This window comes from Podarcis bocagei (genome assembly GCF_964188305.1).
Source record: "Podarcis bocagei genome assembly, chromosome: 3".
NCBI classification, from domain to species: Eukaryota; Metazoa; Chordata; class Lepidosauria; order Squamata; family Lacertidae; genus Podarcis; species Podarcis bocagei.
This window is the reverse complement of record NC_138127.1, coordinates 33,424,425-33,443,055: the sequence shown is the minus strand read 5'-3', so window position 1 is coordinate 33,443,055 and position 18,631 is coordinate 33,424,425. Positions and strand designations below refer to the sequence as shown.

General features: G+C 39.9%; 1 protein-coding gene across 1 annotated transcript in view; it reads left to right on the top strand.

Annotated features, from left to right (window-relative positions):
- ASCC3 (activating signal cointegrator 1 complex subunit 3) overlaps nucleotides 1-14,086 on the top strand; it is a 234,161-nt gene extending 220,075 nt beyond the window's left edge. The window contains exons 40-42 of the mRNA XM_081186537.1: nucleotides 11,678-11,887; nucleotides 13,013-13,188; nucleotides 13,289-14,086. Of these exons, the coding sequence (XP_081042663.1) occupies nucleotides 11,678-11,887; nucleotides 13,013-13,188; nucleotides 13,289-13,436 (534 nt within the window). The 3' untranslated portion in view covers nucleotides 13,437-14,086. The remainder of the gene's footprint in view (nucleotides 1-11,677; nucleotides 11,888-13,012; nucleotides 13,189-13,288) is intronic.
- The last annotated feature ends 4,545 nt before the right edge of the window (nucleotides 14,087-18,631 follow it).

Genomic DNA, 18,631 nt, shown 5'->3' with positions numbered 1-18,631 from the left:
AGGAGAGAGGAAATTAAGAACAAAACCAAAGTCTCAGGACATTTTAAGAGAGATTAAGTTATATCAAACTCAATATATGGAATTGATGAACCAAGAGATTGAATGGAAGATAAAGCAAATGAAACAAAAGACTTTTGAATCAGCAAATAAATGCGGTAAACTTTTGGCATGGCAATTGAAGAAAAGGCAGAAACTAAATACAGTTACAAGCCTAGAGGTTGATGGAAAGAGCATATCTAAACCTAATGAAATTAGAAATTGCTTTTTAAGTTATTTTAAAAAACTTTACACCCAAGGCCCGCAAAATGAAGAAGATATAGACAAATTCCTTGGAAGATACGGACTACAAAATATCTCTCAGCAAAGTAAGATGGACTTGAACCAGAGAATCTCAGAACAAGAGATAGAGGCTGCCATTCAGAGTATGCAACTGGGCAAATCTCCGGGACCAGATGGACTGACTTCTAGATACTACAAATCGCTGAAGGAATGGTTGATTCAACCACTAAGAGAAGTTTGTAATGAGATCCTTGAGGGAAAAAGGGCACCTGAATCGTGGAAAGAGGCATATATTTCACTCATACCAAAGTCAGAGACTGAAAAGACTCAACTCAAGAACTACCGCCCGATATCACTCCTTAATGTGGATTACAAAATTTTTGCAGACATTTTGGCAAAAAGATTTAAAAGAGTTTTGATGGAGAAGATTCATAAAGACCAAGCAGGCTTTCTCCCTAAAAGACACCTAGCAGACAATGTAAGGAATGTAATAGACATTTTGGAAAAGCTGGAGGTGAATATAAACACTAAAGCAGTATTGATCTTTGTGGACGCGGAGAAAGCCTTTGATAATATCTCTTGGAGTTTTATGAGGAAGAATCTTCATGGGATGGGGGTAGGCCAGGGTTTTGAGAATGGTATGGCTGCAATATATTCTGAACAAAAAGCTAAGCTGATTGTAAATAATGTCGTGACTGAGGAACTTAAGATAGAAAAAGGAACTCGGCAGGGGTGCCCAATTTCCCCATTACTTTTTATTTCGGTTCTGGAGGTGTTGCTGAATATGATAAGAAATGACCAGCAGGTCAAAGGTGTGCAGGTCGGAGCTAAACATTACAAATTAAGAGCGTATGCAGATGACCTAGTATTGACTTTGCAAGAGCCAAACACTAGTACGAAAAGGGTTTTAGAAATAATTCAACAATTTGGCCAGGTGGCTGGATTTAAGTTGAATAAGCAAAAAACTAAAGTCTTAGGGAAAAACCTAACAGATATGGAAAAGGAGAAATTTCAGGAGGAAACAGGTTTGACTGTGGTTAAGAAAGTTAAATACCTAGGGGTCTATTTAACACCTAAGAATGTTAATTTGTATAAGGACAATTATGAAAAATGCTGGTCAGAGATTAAAAAAGATCTAGAAATATGGTCAAATCTGAAACTGTCAATGTTAGGCCGAATTGCAGTAATTAAAATGAATGTATTGCCTAGAATGTTATTTTTGTTTCAGACCTTGCAGATTCTCGACAAGATGGAATGTTTTAAGAGGTGGCACAAAGACATTTCGAAATTTGTCTGGCAGGGCAAAAAGCCCCGAATTAAATTCAAAATACTGACTGACGCTAAAGAAAGAGGGGGTTTTGCCCTGCCGGACCTAAAATTGTACTATGAGGCAGCAGCGTTTTGCTGGCTGAAAGAATGGATGCTCCTCGAGAACACGGACATCTTGGATCTGGAAGGCTTCAATAATGCTTTTGGTTGGCATGCATATCTTTGGTATGACAAGGTTAACAGTATCTTTAAAAATCACATTGTTAGAAAAGCATTATTTAATGTCTGGATAAGATACAAAGACTTATTGGAAAATAAAACCCCTAGATGGGTGTCACCAGTGGAGGCTAAAGCAGTGAAGAAACTCAATATGGAGGTCGGATGGCCGAAGTATTGGGAAATTTTAGAACAGGATGGAGACAAGGTTAAACTACAAAGTCAGGAGAAATTGAAGCACAAAGTAGAAAATTGGTTTCAATATCGTCAAATAATGGAAATTTTTAAACAGGATAGGAAAATCGGTTTCCAAGTGGAGAAATCAAAACTAGAGACCGAATTGTTAGAACCCAATACTAAGAATTTATCTAGAATGTATAACTTGCTGTTGAAATGGAACACACAGGATGAAACAGTTAAATCTGCTATGATTAAGTGGGCGCAGGATGTTGGACACAACATTATGTCAGATGACTGGGAATGGTTATGGAACACCGGTATCAAATTCACGGCATGTAATGCCTTAAAGGAAAACATTATGAAAATGGTATACAGGTGGTACATGACCCCAGTCAAGCTGGCAAAAATCTACCATTTGCCCGATAATAAATGTTGGAAATGTAAAGAGACTGAAGGTACTTTTTACCACCTTTGGTGGACATGCCCGAAGATAAAGGTCTTCTGGGAAATGATCTATAATGAAATGAAAAAGGTACTTAAATGTACATTTTCTAAAAAACCAGAGGCCTTTCTCTTGGGCATTGTCGGCCAATTGGTGACAAAGAAAGACAGAAATTTCTTTATGTATGCCACAACAGCAGCAAGAATACTCATCGCAAAGTATTGGAAGACACAAGATTTACCTACTCTGGAAGAATGGCAGATGAAAGTGATGGACTATATGACACTGGCTGAGATGACAGGCAGAATCCGTGACCAACGCAAAGAGATGGTGGAAGAAGAATGGAAAAAATTTAAGAGCTATCTTAAGGACTACTACAAACTTAACGAATGTTAAAATGTTGTGGTTGCTAGAAGTAACAGGGTACAGGGATACAAGGCTAGATAATAAAGGAGGACTAAGATGACAGAGATTAGAAAGTAACAATTGGAAGTTGCTAGTTCAAATATGGACACTGGGATGCAGAGAGGGGAGGTATGGGGAAGTCCAAGAAAAGAGGTTTATGAAAATATCTTTGAAAGTATTTTCTATGTTTGTTTTGTTTTGTGTTTGTTTGTTTTTCTTAAAAATGCTGTAAAACCAATAAAAATTTATTAAAAAAAAAAAAAAAACAAACTTTGGCTCAGATATGTTGACGACACCTTTGTAATTTGGCCACACGGGAAGGAAAAACTAGATAGCTTCCTCACACATCTCAACAGCCTACACCCCAAAATACAATTCACTATGGAAATAGAAGCCAACAACCAACTTCCCTTCCTTGACGTCCTAATCTACAAAAAACCTGATGGCTCCCTAGGACACACTATCTACCGGAAAAAAACACACACCAACCGCTACTTACATGCACAATCACACCACCACCCTGCACAAATAAACTCCGTAGCCAAGACTCTCATCTCCAGAACCAAACGCCTGGCTGACAAAGACCACTTGACAACTGAGTTACAGAATCTCTCAAATGTGTTAATCGCCAACGGATACCAGCAAAACAGGGTTACGAAGCTAATCCAAAAAGAAACACCCCCCAAAAACCAAGACACAGAAGAAAACAATGGCATGGCCCTCCTTCCTTATATCAAGGGCACTACAGATAAAATTAGCAAAATCCTCCATAAACACAATATCAAAACAGCCTTTTGCACCAACCAAAAAATAGCCAATATCCTCAGAAACCCAAAAGATAAAATCCAGTTAGAAAACCAAGGGGTCTATGAAATACCCTGCAAAGTCTGCCCAGCCACGTACATTGGACAAACAAACAGACGAATAAATGCACGTATCGCAGAACACAAGAATGCCGTCAAAAAAGAAGAAAAAACTTCCTCTCTTTACCAACACATGAAAGAAACAGGACACGAAATTAATTTTGCAGATTCCAAATTGCTCTTTAACATGGAACATCACCACAAGAGAATAATCATGGAAGCCATCGAGATAGAGAAACACCCTCACAACATGAACAAGCGTGACGACACGTCCCGCCTGCCAGACATCTGGAAATTAGCCCTCCCCACAAAAACCGACACCAGAACCAGAGGCACACAGAACGCCATCTCCAATCAACCACACCAGACCCAAACCCAGACCCTCTCCACAGATAAATTACAGACACCATCCAGTAGCCAAACCATAGTGGCACCTCCGGATGCTGCACCCCCCTGCAATCCCTACACAGATCTGGCTGGCACAGGGCACAAAACCACAGCTCGCCCCTATACACGAAGCCAAGCCAGAGCACAACTAAGTGCAGTACAGCCATCTTCTCAGAAAAACTCTTCACAAGGTCAAGAGGTCAAGACACGAAAGCTTTAGCAACTAATCCACACCTAATGACCCTCCTAAGTGGTACTCAGAATATCACTCAAGTAATCACTCAAGATATCCCTCAAGTAATTAATGAACAAAAGAAGAAAAGGCACATTAACCTAGGAACTTCCTATCTGCCCAGAACGTTGGAGGCTATACACCACACCCCCTCAACAGTATTTATAGGAACTCAAACACTGAGATCCTGCTCTGTTCTAGTAACAAGAAGCCGAAAGCACCAGCCTGAAGATGACGAGTGAGACCTCGTCGAAACGTCGCCTAGACACCCCAACTCTTACACGGGAAGACACCCGAAGACACCAAAACCTACATTCCTGTACCCGTGAAAATCTACGAAAGCATATATATATATATATATATATATATATATATATATATATATATATATATAGTGGTACCTTGGGTTAAGTACTTAATTCATTCCGGAGGTCCATTCTTAACCTGAAACTGTTCTTAACCTGAAGCACCACTTTAGCTAATGAGGCCTCCTGCTGCTGCCACGCCGCCAGAGCACAATTTCTGTTCTCATCCTGAAGCAAAGTTCTTAACCTGAAGCACTATTTCTGGGTTAGCGGAGTTTGTTACCTGAAGCGTATGTAACCTGAAGCGTATGTAACCCGAGGTACCACTGTATATGATAAGTTTTTGTTTCATGTAACAGAAGCAAATATATTTAGATATAATAGACCCTAATATATTAATCAGCAAATAGTGTTTGCATAGCAGAGCTAGTATTCTGTGGCATTCTAGGGCTGATGCAGGTGAACTCCAGGATGGAAAGTGGTTCGTGTGTGTGTGTGTGTGTGTGTGTGTGTGTGTGTGTGTGTGTGTGTAAGCAGTGCTCTTTATTTTGGTCAGTGGTAGCCACCATACACAAATCGCCCACCACAAAGGTGTGTTTAAAGTTGCTGCACAGGGCTGGGGGTTTTTATGTATGTGGGTCCTCCATATCTTGTACTTGGGTGTACCTACACACAGTTGATATAAAATGCATGTCAGTGAGAAATGGTATGCTATAGTATTTTGAAGAAGAAAATGCTGCTGAAATTAATTAAGTTTAGTATTCCAAGGCAACTCAAGTGTAGCAGAACTGTGACTAGAGACATTCTAACATTTTTTTGAATTCACCCTTAAGTCAGAGGAATCTGCCACCTGTGTTTTTAGAGAGGAAAAGAAAAATACTTTGTTAAAAGATTGCGTATGTTATAGCATTGTCGCAAGCTGAAGCATTTTCTGGGTTCAGGAATGTCAAGTTAAACTGAAGGTGCTAACTAAAAATAAAATCTTCAAGTTTTATTTCAGGTACCCTAAGGCTGCAATCCTAACCCCACTTACATGAGAGTAAGCCCCATTGAATTCTTAGTAAACATAGTTAGATTGCACAGTTAGTGACTTACCTAAATATAATCCTTTGTCCTTTGCACTTATCTCCTTAATTTCAGATAAGCTAAAATTTTGCTTCCAAACAAATGGTAACTATTTTAATGTCCATTACTAACACCTGTATTTATATATAAAATGTCATCAAAATTGTGAGTAAAAATGCATTAAGATCAAAACAAAACCTTCTTTAACAACAGATTTCTAACATAATATACAATTGACTTAAGTCCAAGTTGTAGATGTGTTGAAAAATTAGAACATTGTTATAATTAGTTCAGGGAAAACTCAGAAGTAAACTAACTTAATTTATTTGCATAAATTGCCGTTCTGTTATCTTTAAAACCAAATGCAAATTGGCTCTGTCTGATACGATGATGGTTATTTGGCTCAAAAGTGCTTCAATTTGCGTAGCAATCTGGTGTCGTCTCTGCAGTGAGACGATCCCAGGTAACATACAAATCCTGAATTATTCCAGAAATTAGTATGTTTAAAGCATCAATTTAAGTGCTAATTGCAGTAGTAATGAGAAAAAGCAGTACTACTGTGAGATTTGCATCTCCCTCCCCATCAGTATGCCTGGAACAGCGGCTGACTGGCAGAGGATTTGGCTGCTAATTAAATAATTGTATGCATGGTAGTGTTCGCGTCTGATTCAATAGATGAAGATTAATCCTCAGATAAATATGTTTGGCTGGTATTGAAATGTCTTAGCAGTTTCTTCAAAAATAGCTTTTGTGTATGTGGTGTGCCCATATATTTCATGTGTCTGTTTAATATGTCAATAACATAAACTCTGCTTACACTATACATCTAGATGCATGTAAGTGTAAATAAATACATTATATTACAACGTAGAAGGAAACGCTCAGCTGAGTTCGAAGTGGCCATGCAACATATCTGTATGAAGTCCATGAATGTGCTTTGCAGGCCCAAATAAAAATATGCTTCTAAAACATTTGTCATTATTTTTAAAAGAGAAACTATCACAGAAATAAGTTGCAGGGCTTAATTGGGCTTAATTTTTCATTTGCCTCTTTCTAAACCAAATAAATAAGAAGCCAAAGAAAATACGAATTACCTGTGAAAATGAACCTACAGTAATCTGAATGGGCAAGAGTGACTCTCAACACAGGTCCAGCATCCATAGGCAGAAGTTTCTCCTCCTCACCATCACTTACACACGGTAGACAGCATGTTTGGGGGATTGGAAGCCTCTTGTGTGCTGGATGGACACAAGGTAAATATACCTACCGATCTCCCACAGTCCCCTTAACATTCCAGTAAAGGAGTGTGAGATAGAATCCTATTGGAACCCTGCACAAGCAGGTGCTTCACCCTCAGTAAAGTAGATCCTGCCCACTGTTTTGTTGTACAGTTTTTCAAAAGCACATCACTTTATATGGCCCAAAGCTCTAAGACAATACAGTGGTACCTCAGGTTACATACGCTTCAGGTTACAGACTCTGCTAACCCAGAAATAGTATCTCGGGTTAAGAACTTTGCTTCAGGATGAGAACAGAAATCATGCTCCGGCAGCGCAGCAGCAGCAGGAGGCCCCATTAGCTAAAGTGGTGCTTCAGGTTAAGAACAGTTTCAGGTTAAAAACGGACCTCTGGAATGAATTAAGTACTTAACCACTGTACATAGTTCCCGCGAAGAGTTTGCTGCACTTCAATTTTGTCAAGGGTACAGAAGTTTGATATAGGTACCTAGATTTCAACATGCAGGCTTTTTCTCTCTCCCTTCTTGTTGCAGCAGAGGCAGTGGGGTAGGGGAGGAATGAAGAAGAGAAACCTTTCACACACACAAAACAACAACCCACCAGTGCTTCTCCTTCAGACCTCCATGATTTGAAGGAGAAACTGTAGGGGATGCGGGGGTTGAAAATGCATTTTCACCCCACCCACCAGCTGACAAGAGGGTAGGAGCATGGATTTTTCAAGGCCTTCAAAAATAAAACCCACCCCCACATTTCTGCTTCAAACTTCCATGAAGATTCAAAATAGAATTGTGGGGGGCATTTAAAAGCCCTTTAAAAACATCCCCCAGTGCCAGGTAATTGAAAGGGGGGTGGCCCTGCCCCCCTGTGAACTTTGGCCTATCAGGGGTGAGGGATATAAAGATGTAGGCTTCTGGCCAAAAACGGTTCTCCACTCCTGATTTGCAATATCTGCAACAGATCTATATCTGGTTTCCTTGAAAACTATCATTGTCTTGAAATAGAGATTAAAGCTATCAAAGTTGCAGTTGCAGTTAAGGGACTTGTAAAATCATTTTTTTAAGGACATTTTGACTGTGATGGATTAGGCAGTAATGGCCAGTGCCCATTTCTCAGCAGGCTGTCACTGAGTGCTTCCCACAAGCATCTGACTGGACACTGTGAGAACAGGGAGTCACACAAGTACCATGCAACTGGCACAGAGGAAAAGCTTTTTAACCCTGTCCAAGTGAGAACTATAACAGAAGTTGTGTCAGAATTCCCCCCTTGCATCCCTCGGCTGCCCAGTTCTGTACAAGCCAAGTCACAGAAAATAAGTGAGCCGTTAAGGGACTAAGCTGAGAATTCTGAAGGAACCTTGTTTGCTGTACTCAGTGGAATAAGGAAATGGTTAAAGAGTGTGTGCCTGTGTCAGCATCAGTGCCAGCATTGGGGGGAGGGGTGTTGAACATGGTCAGGCATCTCCCAAGGACCCACATCCCAGCAAAGGGCCCACTGATGATCTCTGTGAAGTTGCTGCAGAGTGAAAAGTGGGGGGACCAGTTATTATTAATAATAATAATAATAATAATAATAATAATAATAATAATAATACCCCACCCATCTGGCTGGGTTTCTCCAGCCACTCTGGTCAGCCTCCAGCAAAACATCAAAATACAATAATTAATTCATCAGATATTAAAAGCTTCCCTAAACAGGGCTGCCTTCAAGTGTCTTCTAAAAGTCAGATACCGGTAGTTGTTTATTTCTTTGACATCTGATGGGAGGGCATTCCACAGGGCAGGCGCCACTACTGAGGAGGCCCTCTGCCTGGTTCCCTGTAGCTTTGCTTCTCGCAATGAGGGAATCGCCAGAAGGTGCTCGGTGCTGGACCTCAGTGTCTGGGCTGAACAATGGGGGTGGAGACGCTCCTTCAGGTATACATAGAGACTGTCTTGCCCAAAACCCAGAGCAAGCACTAGCTAGCACATATAGAAGTGAATCACTGGGCACAGCCAAAGCTACTCAAGGCTTAGCCCTTGCTCACTTCAAACTATAGCTCCAGTTTGAAATACAAAGCTGATCTGGAATGTAAGGAACTTTTAATCTTGAGGAAGTCCTGAAAACTGCCAAGTATAGAAAAAGTGATAGTCGCTAACTATTTTAAGGACATTAAAGATTCAATCCACTTTGGTTGCAGTAAGCAACTTTGAATGTGGATAACTTTCCATAAGAATTTGAACTTTTGGGTAATTATCTGAACTGATCCTCTGAACTCTCTGTGGTTTGCCTTATCACTAATTAGCACTTCAGTGACTCACTCATTATGGATTATGTTGGGAAGATTTAATTCAGAATGTAATTATAAGTAGTTTTCAGTGGCTTATAGAAGAATAGTTTAATCAGTAGGGGTAAGACAATTTTTTACATAAAAAATGGACATAAAATAATCTTTCTAAAGCATGTGTAGTACTCTTCAGGGGTTTCATATTTGCTTTGTTTGTGCTGGCAAAGTCAAATTAAGGAGTGAAATATTTATGGTGACAATTCTAGCAGTCATGTTAAAACAAACAGACCCATTGACTCTTACGGAAATGGGGAAATATCCCTAAAGCACTGGAGATCGGTTTTGGAGGGATTCAGGAATGATCTACCCTTGATCCATGTTTCTTTCCTCTCTCTTGGACTACCATGGCAGTTGTGACATGTAGCTCCAGCCCATATCCTTGTGTGAAAGACACATGGGTGGATGTTTCTGAAACATCTATTTTTGTACCTTAAGGCTATGTTTCACAGAGTGCTGGTGTCCAGTCTTGGTTTTGTGTGTTTATGGATCTTCCATGTCTCTGAGCTCTTGAAAAGCCAGATAAGCCATTTAATTTTTGTGTGTGCGTTTAATGTAATGGTGTGTAGTATCCGCTTGTATGTTCAAACATGCATGTGCATGTTTTGTTTTGATCACAGCCTGTGAGCTGTGTCCAGCCTGGCATGTGTTTTTCTGTGTCCCCTTCTTTGCCCATCAGTGGGTAATGATGCCACATCAGGATGTATCTTGGGGACTGACTGAAATTCTCAGTTCTATGAGAGGCTGAATAAGCTGGCCCCTGAGTTAGTGGGTGTGAAAGCTTAGTCCCCCAGACCTCTAATCTGCCCACCCCTGATTTAAATTAAGTTTGTTCCACCTGGAGGATAGCAAACCTAGCTACTTGTTCTTTTTATTGTTCTAACCATTTGCCTGTTGCCCCTCAGCTTCGATCATTGCTCACCATACACCCATGATTAACAGGAATGCAATTAGGGCCAAGAGAGTTGACCCCCCTGTTGCTTCTTCCACCTTCTGGGAAATGAAATTGTTAGTGACACAATTGAGGGATTTGCTGGACCTTATATTCTTGGCAGAGTCTGAGTTCCAACAGACATCAGAGTGGTTGAGTTTTGGGGTACCGTCTGTGACAGAGTGGAATATTGTGTGGCAGGTTGCGATAACCCAGGGGAATAATTTTTAAAATGGAATACTCTGCATTGCACAAGCAAAAGGGCCTTCCATTAAATCTAAGCCACGATGGAAGAAAACCTGGTGTCACATGGCAGGGAGCGCTTCATCCAAGAAGGGAGGTGCATGCACTAGCTTAAGACAAAGTAGGTGTTTTCTTCAAATTTATTGTTTTGGTCATATGCAGGTTTAATTTATTGATGGTTGTGTTTTCTTCAATATTGTCATAGTCAAATTATGCATATGTAATTAATTGATGGTTCAATTAAAACTATTTAATTGGTTAAGTTTCTTTAATCAGGCAACATTAATTATTTATTAATTCATTAGCTGTTCATTAACATACATGCCCTACAATCCAAACAGCATATAGAGTAGCATTAAGTGGAGAGGAGCCTCCCTTAAACTAGTGGTATAAGATGTCTTTCAGGTACGCAACGCTTGGCATGTAGGATTGTAGGCCAAAATTAAAAGTGGAGAGATCTCTCTATCTTCTTCCCTACCCAGCAGTTGTCCTGTGGTAATACCAATAGATTCAGTACTAAGGGAAGCTGAGCAGCTGAAAAGGGGAATAATTTGGGTACCGTTGATATAATATGAGTGCCCATTGCAGATAGCACTTTTCTGCAAATCTTTCAATCTGATCTGTTGAACTCTAGAGTAAGTAGGTATCAGAGCCTGGTATCCCAATGCAGCAGAGGAGCCAAATAAAAAAGGCTGATAACAGAGCAGGGGTGGGAATCCTGCAACCCACAGGACAAACTTGGCCCAGTACAGGTCCCTGTTTGGCCCACAAGGCCATTTTTGCCAAACCACACCTTATATGATATGGGTAGAGACACAGTTAGATCAGCTGCATGTCTTGAGTTCCCCCTGGGGATCTCGATCACACAGCTGGTTCCTATAGTAAGCAGCTTTGCCAGCCTTGTGCTTGCCACTTTGTCAAGCCTGGGGCTGGCGAATCCCCCTACTCTGCATTTCCCAATGCCTGCCAAATGTTCAGACACTTGGAAAATGCTGCACAAGGGACTTAGGCAGGTGGGTGAGACAACACACTTGCCAATCATAAGGTGTCCTAATGTCAATGTTGGCCCATAGGGGTGGAGACTGATTGTGATCTGACCCACCAGGCCAAAAGGGTTCCCCACCCCTGCAATGGAAAGTTAAGACCTGCGAAGGAATAATGGACAGCAGTTTTGTAATATACAAAAATCCAGAATGAAACTCATAATTACAGAATGAGATTTTGCACGTAAAATGGAAAAACAAAAACAGTTGAGAATGTTTGGGAGACGATTTTATTTTTTGTGTTTTTCCTACTCTACAGGCTTGGCATTTCTTGTCCCACTTGCCCATTATAGAAGTTAATATGACTATTAAAGGTGGCTCAGATGATGCAGTTCAAGAACAGAATGAAGTACCTGTCCCAATGCTGGCAACAAACATGCGGGATAACAAAAAGTGGATCAAGTTGGATGCGGACCAAGAATATGTCCTCCAAATAAACTTGAGGAGATTGCATGTGGGTTACACCAAGGTAGAATGGTTTTGCTTTTCTTTGTCCCTGTCCCTCTCACTGGTGCCTAATGCCCATTTCTTGTCCTCCTTTTGGATATCTTAGAGTCATCATGGTATGGCTCCATCAGGTCAGTTTCATATGATGACTATTTTGCTTGAAAAATCACATGGTAGGGCTTTTCTAAGCCCAATGTGGATGGTCACAGCTGTATAATAATCAAGAGGTCGAGATTCAACCAACCAGCTGTATTCACTCATCACATGTGCCATGTGGTTAGGACTCTGTGCATATGAGACCTCCCATATGTGGATATATGACATAGTGAAAGAGGTGGTTCCAGTTGGTGTGAACCTAACACTCCCTGACCACATGCTCAGCTATAAGGCATTAAATCATGTACAGACTCAAAGACATTCTCTACACGGCTATTGTATTTTCTTGATGTGGTATATACCAGATCTCTCCGAGACCAGGTCTAGAAGCTCCATGTGTTGCAAAGTGCTGCAGCTAGACTGTTGGTGGGAACAGACGGTTGCTAGCACATACCTCTGCTGCTTAAAAGTGTGCACCAGCTGCCCATATATATTACTGGGTCAAGTTCAAAGTTCTTCTATTAGTTTACAAGGCCCCTAGCAACTTTGATGCAGGATAGCTTAAGGCAGGCATAGGCAAACTCAGCCCTCCAGATGTTTTGGGACTACAACTCCCATCATCCCTGACCACTGGTCCTGTTAGCTAGGGATGATGGGAGTTGTAGTCCCAAAACATCTGGAGGGACAAGTTTGCCTATGCCTGGCTTAAGGATTGCCTGTTTCCTTATATTCCTGCCCAATCAATGGGAACATTGGGGGGAGTCTGTATTAGTGGTTACCCATGACTCAGATAAACAGGAGTCATGCACTCAGTATTGTAGCCCCAACCCTGTGGAAGTCGCTCCTGGCCAGGATTAGACAGGCCACCTCCCTGCTGAACTTCTAGTACTTGACAAATACCTTTCTATTTCAGCTTAAAATTCCTATATTAAGTCCACGTTCTGTTTTTACAATTAATTTTGATTTTGCCCACTGTGCTTTTTTAAACTGCTGCGCACAACTTAGAAATTTTGGGTGGTCATTCCATAAATGTGCATTTTCTTCCTTCCAGGGCAGGCAAGACAGCAAAGCCATTGCACCGCGGTTCCCCAAGACTAAAGACGAAGGGTGGTTCTTGATCCTAGGAGAAGTGGACAAAAAGGAACTTGTTGCTTTGAAAAGAGTTGGATATGTCAGAAATCAGAGTGCGGTTTCAGTTGCTTTTTACACCCCAGAAATTCCTGGAAAGTAAGATATTACTGAATGAAAGCTGTTTTGGTTTTGAAACTGGGACTTCTTTTTGTGGGAGCGAAACAAACTGATATCCTTTTCTTTCACTTTATCACAGGTATATCTACACATTGTATCTTATGAGTGACAGCTACCTCGGAATGGACCAACAGTATGACATTTATCTGAATACCCTACCAACCAATACGTCAGCACAGGTCAACACAGAGATCTCTGGTGCCTTAAATGACCTGGCTCTGAACTAACATGGCCTTTGTACTCACCTGTGCCCACATGTTCATTCTGGGAAAGGGAATTGTGTTTGCCCAAGTGCAATCAGCATCCAACTTCGACACCTAGGAAATTGAAAGTGACTACTGTATTGATTCTGATAACACAGAGTTAGCCACAGTGGCCTTTTACCCAATAAAAGGGTTGCATTTTTTAAAATAAATCATTTTCTAGGTTTCTTGCAAAGCGACTCTGTCTTCCTATTAATGTGTATTGCCACTGTTGGTTTTGGCAGGTCAGGAAATGAAAGGAGCAGATACTTTGATTTGCAAAAACTTAACCTTTTCATTAGTGTTCCTGAAATCATCATTGCAGCCACTTTCTGTGATCCAAACACACCATTTATGTGTAAGTAAGCTGGAGATTCCAAACTTGCTCTCAAAGAGGCAAGAAAGTTCCAGCTGCATGGATGGTTTGTGCATGAATGAAGTATTTCAGTCACAGCCACTCTGTGTAAATGGTCCTTTCCCCCCTTTAATTTATAAGACATGGTGATGGGGGAACTTTGCTGAGGTACATTGCAAGGTTTTGTACTGAAGACAATGCCTGTGGCACATTTTGTCTTCTCAGAATTTTCTGTGTAAAATGTATAGGAAATAGTAATAAAGTTCAGCACTTAAGCACATCATATGTTTGAAAAGTCATTGTACCCACGGGCCTTTTAAACGACTTCAGTATTGCCTGTACATTCAATAGGCTGTGGCGTTTCAAGTTACATACAAAGGGGTTCGAGCTGAAATTAGGAATGTAAAGGAGCAATGCATGTTTAATGTCTGTAGAGTGACTTGTACTGCAGTGGATAATACTGGTAAGTTTATTGGGGGGGTCTAAAAAATTCCTCATTAAAACAACACTGCTACTGTACTTGATAAATGTATTTAGAAAGGCCTAATTAATAGCTAGTACAAAACGATGTTAATGGGTATATTTGTTTGTTTGTTTCTGGGTGGCATATAAAGTTATCTGGGCAGCTTACGATAATAAAGCACAAAGAAATACATTCAGTAGGTTTGCGATATAAAAATCAAGAATTTAAAAAGCTGGAGAAAGTAAAAGGGGTTTTCTCTGTTGCCAAAAATACAGCAAAGTGTGTGCTCTGGGGAGAGCATTCCACTCCCAAGGTGCTGCCACTGGAAAGCCCCTTCCCCAATGCCAAACTTTACTTGGTGGGGGTCCATGAAGAAGGGCCTCCAAAAGTGGTCTCCTGATATGTGTTGGCCCATAAGGGAAGAGTCTGTCCTTCAGGTAACCTACTTCCAAGATGTTTGGAGCTTTATAATGTTAAAGCCAGAATGTTGAATTGGACCTGGAAGCGGACTGGAATCCAGGACAGCTGACAAAGCAATGGTGTAATATGAGCTAATTGCACAGTCCCAGGTAAGTGGTGCCCCCTATTCTTGACCAACTGAGGCTCCTGGATCATTTTCAAAAGCAACTCCATTGCAGTAATCAAAGCAGGAGGCTACCAGCACTGATAACTGAAGGAAGGCTGTCTCCATACAGATGTGGCTGTGGTTGGTATATCAACTAAAGTTAACAAAAGGCTGTTTGCACTGCAAAAGCCACTTGTGTCTCTACCAACAAGGTGGCATCAGTGAACATCTCCCAAGCTGCAAACCCTGATCCTTTAGGGGCAATGTAAACCCCTCCAGAGCAGGATGAACCCGCATCTGCGTTGATGCACCACATCTAAAACTATTTCCATCTTGTCTGGATTGAGCCAGTGGCGGAGAACCGTGTGCTTTGTTTTTGGTGAGCCCAGGTATTGCCCAAGAGCAGCAGCTATAGCGGTTCGCTTTACCCATTTAACAAGCCAGCAACAGCAGCAGGGAGCTAGATAGAAAGCACCACAATATTCAGTATTAAGGTTTTCCACCGTTTCAGAAAAATGTGCTTTGTTTCCAATGTCAGTATAATTACGTTATTATTTTTATGTTCACCTACCTCACCATACGTTTAATAAATAAATATGGAATGACATGCCAATATTAGTTCTATTCTCCTACCTTTTGTATCACAACTAAATGAGGTTGCTGAGACCTGTCTAATATTCCGAGATAAAGCTCTTAAACTATTTTGTTGCAAACAGAATAATTGATATACAGATATCATGCTCATTTAGTCACATTGGTTGGGGTGCAGCATATTTGCTCATTGCCTTTGAAATCCTGCTATTTAATGTAACATATTTATGGGTTTGAGAGCCTATTCAAGGACTCTCAGGTTTGCAATACTGGGTGCTTTTGTTCTTTACCTGAAAGTACTTATATTTCCTTGGAGGGTATTTTTACATAAATGTTCACTGTGCTTCAGATAAGTTAACACAGAGAATACAGAAGGGTATTTCTGAACGCCTTCCATAGAAAGGAAATATCTACCTGATTTTTTCATTATCCCTGCGCACACAATGGGCTGGATAGTTTCAAAGGGTCAGCTCCTCAGTGAAAAATAACCCTTTCAAATTCATTTTTTAAAACATACCCACTAAAATGCTCTAATTTTTGAGAGAGTCTGGGAAATATATCCAGTCATTTTGAACTTCCTCAGAGAGCTGCAGATAGTTTTTATTGTGTTCAGCTTGCATCCAAATCTACATTTTTGAAAAGGCTATGATATTTTAACTATACACCTCATGGTGCCAGGAAATAAATTGAATGGCTTTGCAATGCCCACAGCTGTAAAGCAATTGCTTCATAGAATTAAATCAGTGTGATGCATAATTAGCTGAATAGTGGTAATACAACAAAAAAAGTTGTTAATATCTATCTTAATTTCCCCCCCATTAAGAGTAGGACCAGTGTACGGAGATGCAGGGGTGAACTGTCTCAAGAAATTAACTATATCCTTGGAGTGCTTTTGAGTTTGAATTTTACATTGTGGCTACCTCTATTTCACCAGGCTGTAAAATACTTTTAAAAAATCAACACCAATCTGGTGAAGCGAAGCCCCATACAGGACTGAGCTGGAAATGGGCTAAACAGTTAAGAATAAAACTTGACTTCCATTAGCAGCATTGTTCTATCCATTAAATGTGGATTATGTGGAAACTACATGCCATATATAAATATGTAATGCTTTCCATTGATGCATATTATCACAATATGAAGTTGCGCTTTAAATGAAGCGGGTTTATTCATGCCAAATATCTGTGTTCACATATTACTTTTGTCACTTAGTGTTGTTTGCTATGTTTTTAGGACATTAGATTTTCAAAATATGTCTGAAATGCCCTTGTTGCGAAAAAATAATTGGCTTTGTAAAATAAATTCAGTCTACCTAACGGAGGCAAATTTATTGCTATCAGCTTTATATAAAATAGATCCTAAGCAAACTTTATATATATATATTCCAGACAGCAGGCTGTGCAACCATAATCAATCAGGAGAATTTTAAACCAAGGAAAAATATATATATTCTAAACATCTGACATGGTAGTTATTTATGTGTGGTGTGTGTGTGGTTTTTTTTACTGTTCCCTGATAAACCTTGCAGGTTAAAGGCAAAGTATAATTCTATGTGACAGGCATTTTTCCAATATTATGAGAATATCTTGGAACAAATGACAATGAATTAGGGAGTGATCATATAACTAACGATGGTGATTTAGAAAATGGTAAGAGATGTTGAAAATGACATCTTAATCAACCAACAGCTAAAACCTCAGGCGCCACATGGAGAGAGAGAAAATGAAGATGGAAACCAAAGATGTTTGGGAAGCCATTATAGAGCTGAAAGATGATATTCATGCACTGGAAAATGTCACTGAAGTGCTGTCATTTTAATGCTATCAAGGGGAGAGATAAAGAACATCAGAACAGTTTCCCAAGCCAATCTGCAGATCTCAATACTTAATAAGTAGTTATTCCAGCTTGTATAATGTGGTTTTTCACCAAACTGGTCCCAAGCTCATTGCTTTATAACCTTATATTTAAAATGTAATGCAACATTTTATTTTATTTTTATTTTTTTATTTTTACAAACTTTATTGTAACATTTTAAAACAATTGCCAAGCATAAAGTGTTGTATTCCAGGACAAATGCATGAATAGATGTTAAGTCTTTGTTTTTTTAAAAAAAAAAGTGGCGGAGAGTGTTTGGGTTTATTTGGATGTCTCAGTTCTTCTGAAGTAGAGTAATACATGGTCCATTACAATCATACTCTGGACAGAAACCATAGAAATTGAGGGCCAAAGTTCACTGAACTGTTTGTAAGATTGCATATGATATGAGAGCACATTTGCGCAGTAAGAAGCATGACCCTTTCCATTCTGAGCCACATACTTAAATTCTAAAAACATGGTTTCTATTGGAGCATACTCGCATAGATTTAATTAAGGAAGACTATTCTGTAGAATAGTGTTTCCCAACCTTTGGTCGCCAGCTGTTTTTGGACTACAGCTCCCATCATCCCTAGCTAGCAAGACCAGTGGTCAAGGATGATGGGAACTGTAGTCCAAAAACAGCTGGAGACCAAAGGTTGGGAAACACTGCGTAGAAGACCAAAGGCTTGTCTTCTCCAGCAGTCTCCCTTGGAAAATGTATTGTTTGTTGCCAGCATTTAGTGATGACCACTTTTGGTTCTTAAATTGCAACAGCAACTCCTCTAAAAATGTCAGTAGTTCATGTTAAATTGTGATTATGAGGAAGCATTTTTAAAGTGCAGTGTTGGGATTTGAAGTATGAATTCCAAGTAACATTTAAAGAATGGAAAAAGAATTTATCAGCACCTCTCGTGCCACGGTGCAGAGTCATGAGAAATGATAGAAAATAATTTATGATAGAAAATGATAGAAAATAGAATAACAATTTTTTAAAAATAAAAATCAATTCAGAAGCATCAGCCCCACAATCTGAAACATAACTTTGCCTTGTGTATTTTAGCATGCATTGTTGGATCTGAGACACAACCAGCCTGCACTGAAGAAAATCTGTAGTTTTTTTATTTTGCAAATCCATAAGGAAGACTGGCAGCAGGATGAGGTTAAACAACTGGGCCTTTAAGTGAGCGAGTATAATTTCCCTTCTAGGAATTCTTTTGAGAAAGATCTCTTGCAAATCTCCCACTTGGATCTCTATGTCAGTTACTTTATGGAGAATTTCTTACTATAGACAGAAAATAATCCCTTTACAAGAAAGATTATCCACAGTTATTACATTGCATAACAATTAA